This window comes from Tasmannia lanceolata, unplaced genomic scaffold (assembly GCF_043159265.1).
Source record: "Tasmannia lanceolata isolate RefF3 unplaced genomic scaffold, GAP_Taslan_0.1 ptg000048l, whole genome shotgun sequence".
In the NCBI taxonomy this organism is placed as follows: Eukaryota; Viridiplantae; Streptophyta; class Magnoliopsida; order Canellales; family Winteraceae; genus Tasmannia; species Tasmannia lanceolata.
The window spans coordinates 2,127,024-2,146,559 of NW_027518725.1; the positions used below are offsets into that span (position 1 = coordinate 2,127,024).

The 19,536-nt window shown below is 37.7% G+C and overlaps 1 protein-coding gene across 3 annotated transcripts; it reads left to right on the forward strand.

Annotated features, from left to right (window-relative positions):
* Positions 1–1,271: 1,271 nt before the first annotated feature.
* On the forward strand, positions 1,272–18,960 carry LOC143864133 (putative amidase At4g34880). Of its 3 annotated transcripts, none has more exons than XM_077374953.1 (8): positions 1,272–1,389; positions 1,502–1,557; positions 6,534–6,587; positions 13,252–13,689; positions 14,936–15,150; positions 16,456–16,695; positions 17,041–17,245; positions 18,465–18,960. In XM_077374953.1, the coding sequence occupies exons 3-8, from the start codon at positions 6,546–6,548 to the stop codon at positions 18,855–18,857; spliced, it is 1,533 nt and encodes a 510-aa protein (XP_077231068.1). In that variant the 5' UTR covers positions 1,272–1,389; positions 1,502–1,557; positions 6,534–6,545; the 3' UTR covers positions 18,858–18,960. The 3 variants fall into 3 exon arrangements, with proteins under 3 accessions (XP_077231068.1, XP_077231067.1, XP_077231070.1); XM_077374952.1 differs by having other exon boundaries at positions 1,277–1,389; positions 13,252–13,695; XM_077374955.1 differs by lacking the exon at positions 6,534–6,587 and having other exon boundaries at positions 1,280–1,389; positions 13,252–13,695.
* The last annotated feature ends 576 nt before the right edge of the window (positions 18,961–19,536 follow it).

A 19,536-nucleotide genomic window follows, 5' to 3' on the forward strand; every position in this document is an offset into this window, starting at 1 on the left:
TTTGACCCATTTCCCATGATTTAGAGGGAAATGATGTGATTATGAGAGTTTTTATATAGTGTAAGTCCTGATAGTGAATTTTTTTTTTTTTGAAAAAGTACTGTATGGCTACATCGTAGGATGATCCAAACCGTCCATTTCATGGGCCACAATGTAAGTAGGTTGTGTGCCAAAATTCATTTCCACAGGATAATTACAACCCTCCAACCAATAAATGTTTCCTAAACATGCCGTTCCTCAATAGACTGCAGGGCTAGGATCATCGCATGGAAATGTGTTTTTTGGGAACACCCTATGTACGATGTGGCCCATCAATTGGACGGTTTGGATCATCCTACGGTGTAAGTTATACACTATTGTTTTCTTTGAATAGGGAGTGTAAGAAATATGTTTTTGGTTTGCAGGCTTTGTCACAAAATTCTTGTTAGAATATATATATATATATATATATATATATATATATATATATATATATATATATATATGAGAATAGACTTCCTAAGGTGTCACCTCATATAACTTATATGAGGTGGCGCTCACAAAACATAAGGGGCCCACATTTTTGGGGTGATCCAAACCACTCATTTGAAAGGCCCTTAGATGGATATGGTGCCTACAAAAAATCAGGTCCATAGGATCATCCTAACCCTTCCATTTATGGAGGTTAAAAATGGGCAGATTTATGAAGCTTTATACCCATCCATTTCAACCTCCACAAATGGAAGGGTTAGGATGATCCTATGAAGTTAATTTTTTGGGCACACCCTATCTATGTGAGGGCCTATCAAATGAATGCTTTGGATCATCCAAACAAAGTGGGCCCCTTATGTTTTGTGAGCGCCACCTCATATAAGCTATATGAGGTGACACCTTAGGAACTCTATTCTCATATATATATATATATATATATATATATATATATATATATATATATATATATATATATATATATATATATATATATAATGTAAGCTCATGTAGTGAAGTATTTTTTAATAAGCCGGTAGGGGCCCCCGCAAAACCCCAACTTACCTATAAAAAAGAAAAAATTGTACTGAATATTTTACGGACTACCATAGGATGATCGAAACCGTTCATTTAATGGGCCACAGGATAAATTGATTGTTCCCAAAAAATAATTTACAGATGATAATCCTTTATTCACGCACGTGCGTTTTTACTAGTAACTACAAAGAAGATAAACAGAAAAGAAATGGCACGGGTTGCAATCTTGACCGTTGCTGGTTCTGTAAAGCAGTATTTTGATAAATGACAAAGACGATGGGTTTTACTGAAAATGACAGTTCCCATCTTCCACCTCTCATTTCATATTCACAATGTTGTTTCCCCCATCTCTGCAATTCCTAATTTCTGCTTAAACTTTTTAAGGTTTTTCTCTCCATGATTTTTTTTTTTAATCATCTATTGTTTCCCAATTTTGTCTTGCATTATTATTTTTCATGTTCCTCATTTTCCCATTGCCTGGTTTTCTTGTCTACAGGAACAGAGAGATAAGCAAACTCCTCCCAAAATACAAATAGAAATTGGGAATACTAGGTACATCACTTCACTCTTTTTTTTCCCTTCTACCTCCAGGTTTTAGGTATTAAAAAACCCACATGCTAGAGACCAAAATATTCAGCTTATGGGTTTTTTTTTTCTCTTTTCATATGAGAGAGAATTGGAAGACTGGATTTATGTTGGGAAAGTTGCTTTGTTTCTCACCAATACAGTTTCCTAAAATAAATAGGATTGTGGGTTGGAAGGCAAAACAAAAAAGAGAGTGTTAACACTGTAGATCAACAGATGATGACCGATCAGATGCAAGGTTCTGATACTGAAGGGAGGAATACTGAAGAGGGAAAACAGAGTGAAGCGTAAACCATTGTGGATGTCTGATTATGCTAATTTCTGAATTAGCAAGATGAATAAGGAATAATGATTAGATTACTTTACAAATTAGTTATAGTATTGAGGTAATGAGGAGGGAATATGTTAGTTATAACAAACTGTTGTAAAACCCCTTTAAAAGGGCCTGCTCTCAGAGGAGAGGAAGCTGAATGAAAATATTCCTTTTCTTCCTCTTTTTCTTCTTCTTCTAGCTCTAACTTTCTGCAATTCTTCTCTCTAAAACTACAGAACCCTAACAGAGAGTTTCTAAGTTTTGGAAAAATCTAAGATATGAAACTTATATCACGTACGGTAAAAGGCTCTACCTGAAGGGCATGAATAAGAGAAAAAAGAGAGAAAGAGAAAGAGGTTCTTGGGTTACAAAAGCAAAGGAAAGAGTTGTGTGTTTGTGGGTTTTAGGTTAATCCATTGTATTCCTTTTAATTTTTTGCTTTCTCATAGTGGAAGATCGTGTTCTCACCTGTAGACGTAGGTATTTTGGCCAAACCATGCAAAACCTTGGTGTTCATCTTGTGGTTTGCCTTTATTTATACTTTTCCGTGTGTTTGTGCATGGTTGGATCAGGAAAGGATTTCCCCGATGGATTTCTCAACAAGCGGTATTAGAGTTGTGGTTGGAGCATGGTTTTAAATTTCGGTTTCCGCTAAAATTTCGGACTTATCCGAAACCGAAATTTCAGCCGAAATCCCAAAATTTCGGGCTAAATTTGGTATTGGCGCACGAAACGCCGGATTTTTGGGACGAAATTTTGATCGAAATTACCAAAATTTTGGGTGAAATTTCTGTAATTTCATTTGAAATTCTTTAACGGAATAAAAAATTATTATTTTATTATAAATTTCGACGAAAATCCCGAAATTTCAAACGAAATTTGGTAAGTTTCGGGAATTTCGGTTTCGGTACCTTTTCGTTTCGGTCCTCACCAAAATCCAAAAATTTGGATTTCGGTCAAAATTTAAAACCATGGGTTGGAGTGACGGTCGTAAGGCCGTGGTTGGAGCGATCATGAGTGTCGTGGTTGGATCGCGATTAGAGCGATCGTCGAGAGTAGAAAGATTGTTTGAGACATTCTTGTTTGAAGTGGAGCTCCTCAGAGAGGGTGATCTAAGATAGGTTTGACGAAAAGGGTAGTTTCACCCTATGTCAGATGAGGTTGAAGGACATCTTTGTTCAACATGGCCTGGCTAAGACGTTGAAGGAAAAGGATGAGAATCCGAAAAAAATGACGGATGCCGAGTGAGAAGACATTGAGTCGAAGGCAATCAACATGATTCTACTATGTCTATTAGATAACATTACATTAAACGTTATGGAAGAAGAATCAGTACCTTAGTTATGGGAGAAGTTGGAAAACCTTTACATGTCAAAAAACTTGGGCCAACCGATTGTATATGAAGTGACAATTGTACAAGTTGAAGATGTAAGAATGTGAGAATCTTCTGGCCAAGCCTGGCTGAGGAAGAGTTACGGGAAGTAAAACACAAATATGCCTGATTCGGACCAGGCATACTATATTTAATGATGGAATCGAACACATGGTTATGTTCAATGGGCTTGTGGATTAGCTACACACTTGGAAGAAAAGTTGAAAGAAGAAGACATTGCCCGTATGCTTCTTACCTCGCTTATGGATTCATATGACAACATAGCAACGACTCTATTGTATGATAATGACATAGTGGAGTTAAAGGAGCTGAAGGCGTCTCTCTTATCTAATGGGATGCGGGAGAAACCTATTCTTGATGGAAGTCAAGCTCATGGACTAGTTGTTCATGGTGGACCTCAAAGAGAAAGGTTGTCTAACACGGGATCAGAGAAAGATTGATCAAGATCTAGGTCAGAGAAAATGATGTGCAATGTCATTGTTGCAAGGAATATGACCACATCAAGCGGGATTGTTCGAAGCGAGCTTGAAAGTCGAACAATTGTGCTATAAATATGATTGTGGCTGTAACAGATGAGCAGAGCGAAATGGTTGGAATTGTTCTCACAGTCTCCACATGTTTACACTCTTCGTGACGAGTGGATTTTAAAATCAGGGTAGTTTGTTCATGCATGCTCTAGGAGAAATTATTTTGGTGCATTTCATGAAATAAAGCCAAGTTTAGTGTGCTTGGGTGACAGGTCTACTCGTAACATCATGGGATTTGGGACAGTGTAGATCAATATGTTCGATGGTGTCTTGTGTTTGTTTGTTTGTTGACTTGGCATTTATTGCCTTGGTTGTAGTTTTTTTTCTTGTTTTTATTTTTTCCTTGTTCTGCTCCTTGGATCTTCACGGCTTCGCTTTGGTGTGCTACTTTTTTTTTTAATCAAAATTTCAATTGTTCAAAAAAATAACAAATAAAGCCATCTATAGTCATACATAATTATGATATCGAAGTAGATGCTTACAAAATTAATCTATAGTGTGGGGGAACATGAAAACTAGTTGTAATTTACATGATAGAGGTTTCAAAAATAAACTTACCTGTGTAATTTGCACACGACAAAACACTAGGGTGATGCTTGAGTCGCTTGACACTTGAATAGAGTTTTTGATCCATGACAAGGACTTGTATACTCATGTGATTTAATGATGTGAGTGTTAAATTTCTAGAATAATAGAAGTATGTCAGCCATGATATGATACACGGTATGACAAAGGGCATGGAGAAACATCCTCTATTTTGGAGAAATTCCAATACCAACTGTCTTTTGATATGATGGAGGGTACTATTCATTATGCAAAAGTGGTACCACATTTGATATATGTATTGTTATGAATGAAATTCTATCTATCCCATTTGCTGGACCACTGTAAGTAGTTCCACAAAACATTGGCAGGATGTAGAAAGAATATGTTGAGATGCACTGTACATGTAAGGTACAAATGATTATTAGTTCTATTTTCAAGAAGATAAGCTTGAGATGAAAGGATATTCTGATCAGATTTGATCAGAATTCTCATTGATGTTAGTCCACCTGAAGACTTGCTTACCTCTTTAGATGAGATGTTATTTCTTTGTCGGAACAAGGTTTTTTTTTTTTTTTTGATGGGTAGAGTGGGGTTTGGCAGAACCCCTACCAGGGAACAGGGTTGTTTTACACTTTTACTGCATAAACACATGAACCAAGGTACATGACCGAATCGAGATACATTACCTGTAGTGTGAATTGAACAATTAATAAAAAAAATTCGAGACGTTGGTCTAATGAACTTGGATATGTCTAACACAAGTTTCTTTCTGGTACTCACAAAGGAAACTTCAAAAGTGGGAGGGAAATCTAGTGACATGAAAGTAGTCATAAAAAGTCCAGACTAGGAGTGAGATCTTATGACATGTCATAGCTTTTGGTCTTCCTAGCCAAGTGGGAGAAAAAAGACGCAGCCATGATCCCTCATCGTAAAACTAGTTTATGGAGATGAAATTTTTATCTTATGGTTGGCCATGATTCTTCTTAACAAATACCAGTCTTTGGAGGTTAATTTTAAATTAACTACATGAATTGACAATTAATCATGAGATATAGCATTGACTGAAAAATAACCCTTTGATAAGGGGTGTAATGTATGCATTTTTCATGTATCTTGGCTTGATGGGACTTACTGACATCTAACTCGCTAACTTCTAAAACACATTGTATATGTTGTCATGAGAAGGAACCCACATGAGCATAAAAAGCCTCGTGAAAGTAAAATCTAGCACACTTTATATTGGTTGTCTTGTGAGAAAATCAGCATGAGCATGAAAAACTTCATGGTCCATTTTACTAGTTATCAGGAGAGGAAAATCTGTTGGTGAGTAAAAGCTTATGATATCCTAGTCAATTCAAACCTTTGAGAAAAGGTGTATATGTTGACATGTCTTCTAAACATCTTTCCATAGTGAGATTTACAGATATCGGGTCTAATAACTCTACCCCTCCATTAAAAAAATGAATAAATAAACATATTTCCATAGGAAGATTTAGAGATACCTGGTCTAATAACTCTACCCTGCCATTCAGGAAAAAAAAAACTTTACTTTACTACATGAATTTTAAATCAAAAGTGGGAATAAACATTGTAACAAAAGAGCTACAATGGATAACTCTTTAAGCAAGAGAAAACTTGAGAGGGAATGGGCATGCAGCTAACATAGCGAAGTAGGAGGGAAAGTGTCTATAAGTCGCATCCATATTTTGATTAAAAAAATTCTATCAGAATTAAATCATTTTCTTAATCTTGGATTTGCTTACCGCATTCATTTTTCCCAAACGATCTTATCTGATCGATTTATACAAAGATCCGTTGTATTTTTGTAAGTTGTAACCAAAGGGAGTTTTGGAAAGCTGCAATTCAGACCGCTAATTGCCAATTAAGGGTAAGACATGAAGCCACTGGAACTCTCTCTACATAAACAGGTTTTAGAATCCTGAGAGCATCTATCAAGAAAAAAACATGGCTCATGTGAAACCTGATTGGTGTTTAGAAATCGCCATTTAAAAGAACCATTTGTCGTGAGAGTGCTTTTATCTGAGAGGTTTAATGCATTTTAACTTTCACATAGTTTAATAGGAAAAATTAATTACACGTATTGAATACCATCACATTATTATATATTGTGGTCATTAAACAGACAATTTCATGTTAATTGCAGTTTTCCTTGAAGATGAGTGGAGAAGCCCAAGACACTTCTGTTAAAAGCATAACGGTATGCCTATATATCCAGATAATTTAACCTTTTCTGTAAGGAGATTAGATAAATGATAGTTCTAATAATTTTTGTTCCTACGTGAGGTGTAATTATTAAGGACCATTTAAGGTACGGAAACCACATACTGCGATCATTGGTCTTCATTGCCTACAACATTTTAATGTAGATTTTGTGCTGCATTTGTTCCATAACTAATCTACACATCTCCTATCAATCCGTAGATCTCCTCATCAGGGAAAACCATATGAAGACCATAGAATTTTCTTTCAGCACTCCTGATGCAGGACAATACCTAGAATAGGGAAAACCCTACACTCCAAATGGGATAATGGGTTTAGGAAACTTTTAGGCTTATGTAGGAAACAAAATAACACAGAAATTAACTAAGTATGGGCTGATTTGACTCTCTAATTTCTACGGGCAGCAGTAAGACTTATACAGGCAGTCATGAGTTAGAGAGATCATATTTTAATATGAAATAGATAAATCTATGCAAATGAAAATCAACAAGTAATAAGTCCTAGAGATAACAAATAATAGCAAAATTAACCCAAAACTATAGTCTATTATGCAAGATCAATTAAAATAACAAAGAACGATGTAATCCAATGAATTAAACCTCTATAGATATGAAACTAGTATCATTCAATGATTCATGGCAAAGAGGGAATTTCAGCAATTTCAAAATATTAGAAAAAAAAATAGTTCAGATTAACGGCCAAAATTGTTTGATGCTGTTATGCAAAGGCTGGAATCAAGGGGCTATTAATTAGGGATTTTGGAGAGTTTAAAGCAATGGATCTTCAGTATTGGGCTGAAAATTTGATTCCAACTAGGGTTCTTCAAGTTTCCAGTTGAGATCTTACGAACAAAGAAATTAAATTGAATCTAGGGTTTCCAATTTGTTGGACAAAGAAGGCACACGCACTTTGGGTTTTGATCTTACCTGTGATGCAACATATCTGAGAGATGAGAAGAGAAGAAGGAGAGGAGGGGAGGCGAGAAGGGTTGGCTCCAAGCCACCTACAGAGAGAGAGAGAGAGAGAGAGAGAGAGAGAGAGAGAGAGAGAGAGAGAGAGAAGAGTTCCACGACAATATGCAATATGCGATAATTTTTTATTTCCCCTAGAAAAGTAGCGTCAAAGACTACATATAGAGAGTTCACGCGTGAATGTTCCCCAATTCTAAGTGGGGCCCACACGGCTTTAGATAATTACTTAAGCACTAAGTAATTTGTTTCCTATTCTATTACAACTCTGACATAATCAATTACCATCTAATAATAGTAATAAAATAACGTCCAACTAATGAAATAAAGCAATAAAAAAAACGTCCCACTCATGGTGGTAACGTGGCTCACTCATGGAAATAGCTAGCATAGATAGCATATGCCATGGTCCACGCTAATATCAAGATCATCTCCATCATCATCAACGATCACAATCATCTCCATCGTCAAAAGTACGGATCGCGGATATCCTTTGGCTTTTTCGACGCCTGTAGACCTTGAATCCCTTCCCATGGTCGATGTCCCCATCATTTCTCCCCGGCTTGGAAAGATTCACCTCCGGTGAATGAAGCTGCTTGCACTGTTCCCACAATCCAGGATTAAGCTCTTGAAGCTCGTCGACTGTAATCCAAGAATCATCGCTCTGTGGTCGTCCTCGCCATCGAACTAGGAACTTTCTAATTCCACCGGTTTGAGTGGAGACAATCTTCTCATCCAATATGTCTTCTATTACCGCTTTTCTTCTGTCAAATCTGGGTAATGGTGGGGTAGAAGAGGGTTGCACTGGGATGGGCGGTGATGAAACATATTTGGAATTTTCAACGGCAGAAAAGGGTTCATGGTATGGTGCAAGGTCTTCAACATTGAATGTACTACTAATTCCCATGTCAGATGGAAGATCCAAAACATAAGCATTAGCACTAATCTTTTTAATTATTTTAAAAGGTCCCACGCCACGAGCATGTAGTTTGCTAACTATGCGCTTACCATAGCGTTCTGGCCTAATCCTTACCATTACCATGTCACCTTCTTGGAATTCCTGCAACCTTCGATGTACATCTGCATAAGATTTATATGTTTCATTGCTAATTATAATCTTTCTTCTTATTTCTGCATGTAAGTCTCGAATATGCTGCGCAAAGGACTCGGCAGACTTAGAAACTCTAGAACTCTCACTAGCTACAATAGGAATAAGGTCAACTGGTTTCCTAGGAGAATAGCCTGTGATGATCTGAAAAGGAGAAAGACATGTACTACGGTTCACAGAACTGTTATAAGCAAATTCAGCCTGAGGAAGGACTCGATCCCAACTAGAAATGTGGTCACCAACTAGACATCTAAGGAGATTTCCTAAACTTCTATTAATGACCTCTGTCTGACCATCTGTTTGTGGGTGGTATGCACTAGAAAACTTCAATTCAGTTCCCAACATTTTCCACAGGGTTCTCCAGAAGCGACTGGTGAACTTAACATCACGATCAGACACAATTGCCTTTGGGAGACCATGGTGTTTCACAACCTCAGAAAAGAATATCCGAGCAATAGCAGAAGCATCAGAAGTTTTAGAACATGGAATAAAATGGGCCATTTTCGAGAACCTATCTACCACTGCAAATATCGAATCATGTCTCCTTTGAGTTCTCGGAAGGCCTAAAACAAAATCCATACTCACATCCTCCCATGGGGCATATGGTACTGGCAATGGAGTATACAATCCCGTGTTCTATTTATGCATCTTGGCTGTCTGACAAGTTCGACAATGGCTAACAATCCTAGCAACATCTCTCTTTAATCCAGGCCAATAGAACCTATCTTCAACCAATGATATGGTCTTATCTCGACCGAAGTGTCCTGCAGTTCCTCCAGCATGTAATTCCCAAACCATAAAATCTCTTAAGGATATACGTGGCAGACACAACTTAGTACCTTTGAACAAATAGCCATCCCGTAAGAAATAATCAGATCTCAACTCGGGATTCTCCTCATTCGAGGCACTATAAACACTTCCCAAGTCTGGGCAAGTGATTTACTCATCCTTGATCTTCTCAAACCCAATGACTTCTATACTCATGGAATTTAACAAACATCTAACATGACTCCACGCATGAAATTCACATGAGGCATTGACCTTCTCAAAGGTCTTAAGAGACATAGAAAGCGTGACACGATTGAGGGCATCTGCTGTTGTATTCTCAACACCAGGACGGTGTTTAAGGACAAAAGTGTACTCTTGCAGATACTCTACCCACCTCGCATGCATTGGTTTCAACTTCTTCTGAGAATTAAGGTATCTGAGAGCTTGATGGTCAGAGTATAACACAAATTCTTGAGGTATTAGGTAGTGTCTCCAATGGCGTAATGCCTGGACTACTGCATAGAATTCTTTCTCGTATGTGGTATACTTTTGCCTAGCCTCATTAAGTTTTTCGCTAAAATAGGCAACTGGGTGCCCTTCCTGACTAAGTACACCACCAAGTCCGACTCCATATGCATCACATGCGACCTCAAATACCTTAGAAAAATCAGGTAAACGCAATACGGGAGCCTCAGTTATGAGTCTCTTGATTTCGTGAAATGCCTTCGTGGCACTTTTGGTCCACTTGAACTCCCCTTTTTTTTATACAATCCGTCACGGGAGCCATAATGAAACTGAACCCTTTAATGAACCTTCTATAGAATGTTGCCAATCCATAGAAGCTTCGAACCTCATGAATATTAGTGGGTTCTGGCCACTCAATGATTGCTCTAACCTTTTTAGGATCAACTTCTACACCCTCAACCGAGACAACAAACCCAAGAAATATAACCTGATTGCTGAAAAACGTGCATTTCTTGAGGTTCGCGTACAATTTCTCTTTCTTGAGTGTCTCAAACACTTGGCGAAGGTGTGACAAGTGGGCAATTTTGGTTTTGCTATAAACTAAGATATCATCAAAGTAAACAACCAAAAACTTGCCAATAAAGGGTCTAAGCACCTGTGTCATTATTCTCATGAATGTGCTTGGTGCATTTGTTAAGCCAAAAGGCATAACCAACCATTCATGTGAGCCATCCTTTGTCTTAAAGGCAGTCTTCCACTCATCACCAATTCGAACTCTAATTTGGTAATACCGCTTTTTAGATCTATCTTTGAAAAGATGGCCGAGCCAGCAATCATGTCAAGCATATCATCAAGCCTGGGAATTGGAAATCGATACTTGACAGTGATCTTGTTAATAGCTCGACTATCGATGCACATGCGCCAACTTCCATCCTTGTTTGGCGTAAGTAATGTGGGTACTGCACATGGACTCAGGCTTTCTCGAATCAAGCCTTTGCTCAAGAGTTCATCTACTTGCCTCTTTAATTCGGCATGTTCTTTGGGGTTCATGCGATAATGGGGCAAGTTCGGTAATGAGGATCCAGGAACTAGATCGATGACATGTTGAATGTCTCGCATAGGTGGTAGTTCATCTGGTAGTTGCTCAGGAAATAACTCCTCATATTCTCCCATTAACGGTTTCATCTCAAGAGGAATTTCCATAACAGCCTCATTCTGAAGGACATAATCCTCTTTTGCCACAAGAGCGTAAATCCTTTCAGACTCTCCACACTCCCTTTCAAAATCCTTTTGACTAAGAATACTCAAGGGTTTCTTGGACTTGCTAATGGGAGCAACATCCTTCTTCTCAGTCACCTTGAACGGCTGCGGCGGGCATGGTTGTAACGTAATTTTCTTGCCCTTGTGCTCAAATGAATACGTGTTGGATTTCCCGTAATGCACGACATATCTGTCATACAACCACGGTCGTCCAAGTAAAACGTGAGCAACATTCATCTCAACCACATCACACCAGATGGTGTCGATGTATGATAAGAATTGAAGGGGCACACGACATCTCTGGGTAACCGGAATGGTTGACTGGTCGACCCAAGCAGCCTTATAGGGATTTGGATGTGGCTTAGGCTTGAGTCCCATGCGACTAACTCCACTGGGAGAAACTACATTCATACAACTCCCACCATCAATGATAGCGCGGCAGTTCTTGTCATGATGTTTAGTGAAAGTGTAAAAAATATTGTTTCTTCTCCAGTCTACATCCAGACTTATGAGAGCGGTACGATCAATTTAATTCACCGGATTTCTCCAGTCTCCATCTGGTCTCCTTCCCATCCAGACTTATGGGAAGGAGAGTGACTGCTTTTTCAGGAGAGATGGACGTTCACATATGCTACATATACCACATGTGTTGTGCTACATGCGTCCACTCTATGTTGACGTTTTTCTTTTAGTTGATTTTTTTATTAGTTTCGTCATTTTATTTGCAGTATTTTTTTAGGGCATCAAATCTTGTTCTTTTGGGCTGATTTTGTTATTTTTAGAAAGATTTTTCGATTACCTATCTAAAGAGCCCAAGATTATGCGATTTGGACTTGATTTGGCTAAGTTATAGGCAGTTTTAGAATAGGGTAAGGGTCTATTACGAGATTTACTATTTTAGGTAAGTTTTAGTCAAGGTTTTATTTACGTTATTTTAGATGGACGGTTATGATTAGTTGCTTGGGTATTAAGTTAGTTTTTAGGGTTTCTTTTCTTATAAATATATCTTATGAAAGCAATGTAAAAGACTTTTGACTATTGAATAAAGAATTAAAGTTTTTTTTTTTTGCAAAAGAAGCTATTGAAGCTTGGAACTTCTTCTCTTCTCTCTTCTTGGTAGCTTGGAGCCAGTCTTCTCAATCCCCTCTCATCTTCTCACTTCTATTCTCCTCTCAAATCAGCCATAAACAAGTAAGTCATTAGTTCTTCAATTTTTTTGTGTGTTCTTGAACCCTAAAATACAAAAACCCAAAATCCAAATATCTCCTACATCGTTTAAGATCTCATCTTGAAACTTTGAAGGACTTATTTTGGGACTACATCAATCAAAACTTATAGTTTTACAACCCCTTTCGAGGCCAATCAAATTTTCACACCTTTCAAGCCCCAAAACTTGCTTTTGGAGATTGAAAGCGTAATCGGCAAACGTACCAGCCCCCTAAACCTGAAAATCTAATTTCTTTTATCATTTAAACCTATTATGTTTCAACCCACAGCGGTTCACCCAGAATTTCCAGATCTGTCCAAATTACCAGAATACCCTTTTGGCCTAAATTAGACCGATTTGACTCTGTTTTGTTGCTGCAGAAATTTATTACTGTTTTTCCATTGGATTATTGCTGATTTCTCATCAAAATAAGGTTTAATTCATAGGTTTTGGTACTGTTTTAATTATTCTACTTGGTCGCACTTTTAAAACCCCGTTTTAGCCTAATTTTGCCCTTAACTAGTTACCCGAAGGACCCTTTAACTGTCGATTAATTTGTTTAAGGTTTATTTCATGCTAATTGTGTTCTTTCTCATTATTTAATGTAAATTTAAGCCTCAATATTGCTGTTGTCCACCAATTAATTCTGCCTTAAATCAACCCTAGTTAACCAGTAGGTGTCTTTAGCCTCTTAAGAAGTTAGCCCTAAACTTTCCTAGAACCCATTATTCCATTAGGAGTGTAGGATTTTCCCTCGTTTAGGTATTGTCCTGCATCAATTCCTTTATTGCCATTAAATTTATATTCATTCTCATTTCTAACATAATCTACCAATTTGGCTTTTAATTTCTACAATGGGCTCAAGATCGAAGAGGCGACTGTCGAGGAGATTCAATTAGCATTCAAGGAAAACAATCTCACGTCAAGACAACTAGTGCAGCACTATATAAATGCCATTGAAGAGCTAAATCCTACCCTTAGTGCAGTCATTGAAGTGAACCCAGATGCTCTAAGCCAAGCTGATCAAGCTGATAGAGAACGAAATCTCCCAGGTGGCTGCTTGAGTGGAATGCATGGAATTCCAGTGATGCTTAAGGACAACATTGCCACTAAAGACAAACTCAACACAGCAGCTGGGTCCCTTGCGCTCCTTAATTCAGTTGTCCCTCGAGACGCCGGAGTTGTTGACAAGTTGAGAAAGGCGGGTGCGGTCATCTTGGGGAAAGCCGGCCTTACCGAATGGTGCAATTTTCGGTCCAGTAGTGGAAAAATGCCAGATGGATGGAGTGCGAGAGGTGGTACAGTGAGTGTGAGTTCTTAATTTTGTTTGTCATTCAAGTATTTATATCATTTCTTGACTAATGTTGATTTATGGTCCCCGCCTTATTGGGCAGTTGAAGAATTTGAAAACCGCAAACTTTCTAACACTATTCTTGTTTGTGTAAATTAGTTTGTCTTCATTTTCTAATTTTATTTTTTGGTTGTCAGTAAGCTAGGATCAAAATGGTAACCTCAATGTTTGGGAACTTACTCTCATCTTGTGAGACATTTGGCCCTAAAGGACTGCGCTACAAATTTACGCATTCTAATAAACAGTGCTCTGTTTTATATAACAATCATGATTTAAATTTCCACCGATGCCGACACCAAACAACCGAAATGCTTCCATTTCCATCCCCCACTGACACTGGAACTGAAACGACCAAGATGCATAAACCAATCTCGTAAGTGCTACATTGGTATAATATATTAGTATGCGTTACATAATTATATTTATATGAATTTCATGCGAAATTTGGTGCATGTATTATGTATACATATTTATATGAATTACATGGGGAATCTGGTATGTGCTAAATTATCAGACATGCGGGACAGTGCATGTCACTAGGCGTTCGGGCAGGAACCTACGTAGGAGCATTGGTAAGAATATTAACAATGGCAATTGGGGTATGGAGATGTATTCATGCATTCAAGAAGATCCTGGCTGAGCAGTCGGAGCGTCGACACTGAAGAACTCGAGTGGTGGTCCCACTCCAGTCGAGCGAACGAGGAAGACAAAGGTTTGCATAATAGTGAGCGAGGAGGGAAGGTGAAAGGGAAGAAGTGTTTTACTAAAACAAAGAGGAGAGGGAATGGTACTCTCTGCCAGCTCTACCCAATACCGTCAAGTCTAGGCAGGCTGCATCCTACACCTAAAACCTATTATTCTATGTTTTATCTTTTTTCTTCAATCTATTATTAAATGATAAATATTATATAGCTATTGGATTTAAATCCAACAGTCTACAAAAATCCAGTTGAAACTGTACATAATGGACGTAAAGACACGATATGAAAACTCTCAAATATTATGCCGTTCTCTTCATATTCTTAAGGAAAACTCTCTCTCTCTCTCTCTCTCTCTCTCTCTCTCTCTCTCTCTCTCTCACACACACACACACACACACACACACATGCATTGCATGGGTTTTCTTCTAGTTGTTGCCTAATGAGTTATGTGTCAATATGTGGTTTATCCTTTCATCTTTGAAATTTGATTGAATCAGAACCCCTATGTGCGATCAACGGAACCAGGTGGTTCGAGCACAGGATCTGCCGTCAGTGTTGCCGCGAACCTTGTCACGGTTTCTCTTGGAACGGAAACAAGTGGTAGCATTGTCCAACCATGCAGTATCAGTGGAGTAGTGGGGATCAAGCCAACGGTGGGTCTCACTAGCAGGGCCGGAACGTTTTCTGGCTCTCTTAGGCAGGATACTGTGGGGTAAGCTTCATTTATTTCTTCTTTCATATGGTGAATATAGTAAACCGTGCTTTCCTTAATTTTTTTATGCTTTTAAGTTCAATCTATGATACAAAAGCTATTTTGCAAATTCCAATGTAGATTTTTTGTTGGAAATTCCATGCAGAGTTTATTGAGATTTTGGAAAAAGAAAAATCACAATTTATGTGAAAACTTTGTGCAAATCTTTATCTTTGCAAATTGCCACATTTTTTACTTCATTGCATAAAAATGCAACCAATATTATTCATAGAATAAAAGTGTTGGGAAAAGAGAGTTCTGATTTAACCATGTGAACAAATCAATAAAAATGGGAATAAGAGAGAAGGAGCAAGGAGGAGAAGAGAGTTCATGGGTTGAAAGTTACGCTCCCTAAGAATATTTATCTTGGCCCTTTCAAAGCTGTGGATGATGAATATTATTCCTTTGAGAATAAGTCTATGCTGCCTAAACCTAAATCTTCTTTTCAATCTTTATGAACGTATATCCTCTACTAGTATGTGGCTGCAAGGAACTTGTCGGCCCCGACATCACCATCAATTCTCTCATTCCCACTTATCTATAAGTGGTTCATCATCTTTCTTTTGTTGCTTCACTCAACCAGTCAGGTATCTGAGCTTCCCTCTACCACCACTGTACATTTTCACATATTGGGGCATTCAAGGTAATTTGAACCATCAACTTTGTGACTCGGACATCTATATGATCACCAAAGTTTCCATCCATAGGAGCATAAGCCGGAGTCACGGACATCGTGGAAGTGGTTTTGGAATCACCAATAGTTGATATCTTCTATCTCTGAGACCTCATAACACCTTCAAACAGCCATCATAACAGTTTGAAATATTCACCGTGGCCAATCACTTCGACTCGAGGCAAAATCGAGGAACGACCCCATAAAATTTTATGGTGATCTATATTTTAGATGAAACTCCATGATAGATGAAAATGCTCAACCTTTTTTTTTCTTGAATGATAAAATGCTTTTTATCCTTTGATTTAAATCATAAAATTCCAATCCAACAGAATTCACATGCATTGTTTCATTATAATTTGACCAACCATTTTTCTCAGATTCAGCAATATGTGGAGATGCTTCAAATAGTAGTTGTTGGTCAAAGTTAATATTGCCATTCTTTTTTATGTATTGCGGTCTTTGTACACTACTCTTCTAATTTGTTCTAAATACTTATGATTACTAATTATATTTTTTCATTGAAGAAATCTAAAAATATCAATATTGGAGCCTTGCTTAGTAACTTGATGAATTAATAAATTCTTCAACAGTCCCATTGGCAGAACAGTATCCGATGCTGTGTACCTGCTAGACGAGATTGTGGGTTACGACCCTAGGGACGAGATAACCAAAGAAAACATCCAATATATCCCTAGTGGTGGATTCAAGCAGTGCCTAAAACACGATGGACTCAATAACAAAAGGCTTGGGAACCTATGGCATTATTTCAAAGTAGAGTATACAGATCCTGAAATTGTGCGGACATTTGAAGACCATTTCAATGTTATGAGGTGAGACCATTTATTATTACCTATACACAACCTTTCTCTATTTATTTAAGCAGTATTTATGTTTAGGAACTCCACCATTTAATGACATGCCATTGTTCCCTAGGAATTACGGCTCAAAAATGTTTCAATGATAAGTTATGGGTTTCCCATTTAAGTGTATTGGTTGTCATTATGTTCTTTTTTGGCATGTAGATTGGCGTTGAAGCCATGTCTCACCTTTCTGAGTTACTATATCGATTCTAACTGCTAGAGTCTGACGCTTGATCCCTGCTAAAGCAGTATATTTAATAATTTAGGCCCTGCTTATGTTGAAGTTGAATGTATTGTTTTATGATGATGATGCAGTCAAAATGGAGCAGTGCTTATCAATGATCTTGCAATATCCAATATAGAAACTGTGATGAATCCTGAAGAAAGCGGGGAGCAATTGGCTCTCAAGTACGAGTTCAAGCGAGACCTCAATGTTTACTTATCCAACTTGCTGGAATCATTAATCAGGTCATTAACAGCTGCAATTGCTTTTAATGAGGACCCAAATTATAGAGATCAAGTAAGTAAATTATATATGAGGAGTTGTTCCCTTTTATCAAAGCCAACTTTATTAAAGAGCTTTACCTCAATTAACTTATCAAACAGAGGAGGTGTGGACTTGTGGTGACTATGTTCTCGTGGTTGCCCACCAAATTAACAGCTGTGAAATTTCTAGTCTGTGACTGGCTATTTCCCAAAGAAATTGGAGCACCATATGTCCCATATCATTTTCCTTGTTTAAAATGTAGGCAGCTAGTGGTCACGGGTTCGAGTCACGGAAACAGCCTCTCTGCAAAGAAGGGGTAAGGCTGCTTACATCTAGCCCTCCCCAGACAACGCAATGGCGGGAGCCTCGTGCACTGGCTGCCCTTTGTAAAATGTAGGCAGCCAGTGATACATGTTACATGCCACCGATAATCATTGATAGGCAGCTAGTGATGCATGTTACTCTTCTTCTTTTTTATCATTCTTTTCATTATAATTACTATAAATATCATTCTCTTGACAAGGTTTTAGATAAGGTATGGGTTCAGACCATGACCTCACTATGCAAATGTACCAAAACTAGAAGGGCCCTAATATTGTATGCCATTTCGCTATTCTAAAACTATCAACACTCGTCATTGATGTTCCTGCATTCAGAAGATGAGTGAGTGTTGAACAGGATTCACATCTTGATTTCAATTTCAATATGATTATTTTTAACTATTCCAAATTGATCAATACGAGTAAACATGTAACTCTGGGTTTCAATATGATTATTTTTAAAAGTAAGTGTATTATTTTTAAATTTCCAGTTTTAGGTATTGTTCACCTTTCCCTAACATATTCTGAATTTATATGAGCTGTTATCGGCACTCCCATTTTTTCATAACAGCAACACATTTAGAATCTAATGCTGACTATCCTCGCATTGGTGGCTAAGGTCATTTTATATGTTGATATAGCCTTGCATTGGTGGCTAATTTCAACAATTCATACGTTGATATCTCTCTGTTCAAGAGATGATGAATCTATTCTCTGCCTAATTTGATTCTCAGCAAATGACCTGCTACCATTCAGTTGTCATCCATGGAAGTTTCAATGTTATTTTCATTTTGAAATTTTTGCTCATGCATAGTTACAATTATCTACTTTCAGATTCATTTCTATAAATTCCTTACAACCCATCTGATGCAGGAATTCTGTTTTCTATCTAATCTTACTCATCATACTCTTTTTTCTTTTCTTTTTTGTAGGAGAAATTGGATGAGTATGGTCAGGAATTTTTCTTAATGTCTGAGCAAACATCACTACCAAATAGCGAATACACAAACACTGTAGAGAAGCTAACAAAGCTTTGTGAAGAGGGTTTTGAAAAGTTTATGAATGACCACAACTTGGATGCCATGTTGGCTCCGGAATTCTTTGCATATCCCATGTTGGCGATTGGAGGTTACCCTGCAATTGTGGTGCCCGCTGGTTATGATCCGGACGGCGTGCCCTATGCGATCATGTTTGCAGGATTAAAAGGCTCTGAAGCAAAGCTAATAGAAATTGCCTATGCATTTGAACAATTAACCAAAGTTAGGAAGCCGCCGAGGGTTGCAACTTCAAGTACCATTGAGAGTAAGATGGATGTGTCCTTGTAAGAATTTTAATGATACATTGTTGTTGTTCTTAATATCCCTACGTACATGTTGGTTTAACTAAATATCCTTACTTATATGGTTAATTTAACTTTTTATGGCTTAATTGTGATTATGTCTTAGCCTTTCTGTGGTGTTTTTACACTTGCTCTTGCTAGTTCAGAGCACGTAATAAAAAAAACTTATAGAATATAATTAGACAGAGGTGCATCAAAGAATGCATTGTTTGTACTTGAAATGGAAAAAAGCAATCCCAATTAGTGATTGAGGTGAAATGATATCCTCACTACCTTGTTTTAGTGATGAAATTTATCTTTTAATCTTAAATAAACCTAACAAATCACCAGGAAAATGGTTCATAAGTGAGGAGTGGCTTTATAAAAATAAGGGAGTGTTGGTGTCATTTCTACTCAAGGGCGTGTTGGTTCATAAGCCAGGGCCTGAAATCGGATATTTTTTTTATTAGCTTGACTTTTTTACCCTCACTTATGTGGGTATCATTTTATTATTATTATTTTTTGATGAGTAAGCTGGGATTAGGCAAGACCCCGACCAGATATCATTAAGAATAATGAAAATGTACAGAGATTAAGGGGGCTCGATAGCTAGCAAAAGGGGAATAGGCTCCCACATACATAAGAGAAAATAAAACAATAACCCAAGGACCCTCTTTGGCCAGAAG

What these genes read in the sequence shown, in the direction of transcription:
- LOC143864133 (XM_077374952.1), top strand. Translation starts at nt 6,546, where the DNA reads ATGAGTGGAGAAGCCCAAGACACTTCTGTTAAAAGCATAACG. An exon ending in CTTCTGTTAAAAGCATAACG is followed by an intron (nt 6,588 to 13,251) that starts GTATGCCTATAT and finishes AATGGGCTCAAG; the next exon opens with ATCGAAGAGGCGACTGTCGA. An exon ending in CTTAGGCAGGATACTGTGGG is followed by an intron (nt 15,151 to 16,455) that starts GTAAGCTTCATT and finishes ATTCTTCAACAG; the next exon opens with TCCCATTGGCAGAACAGTAT.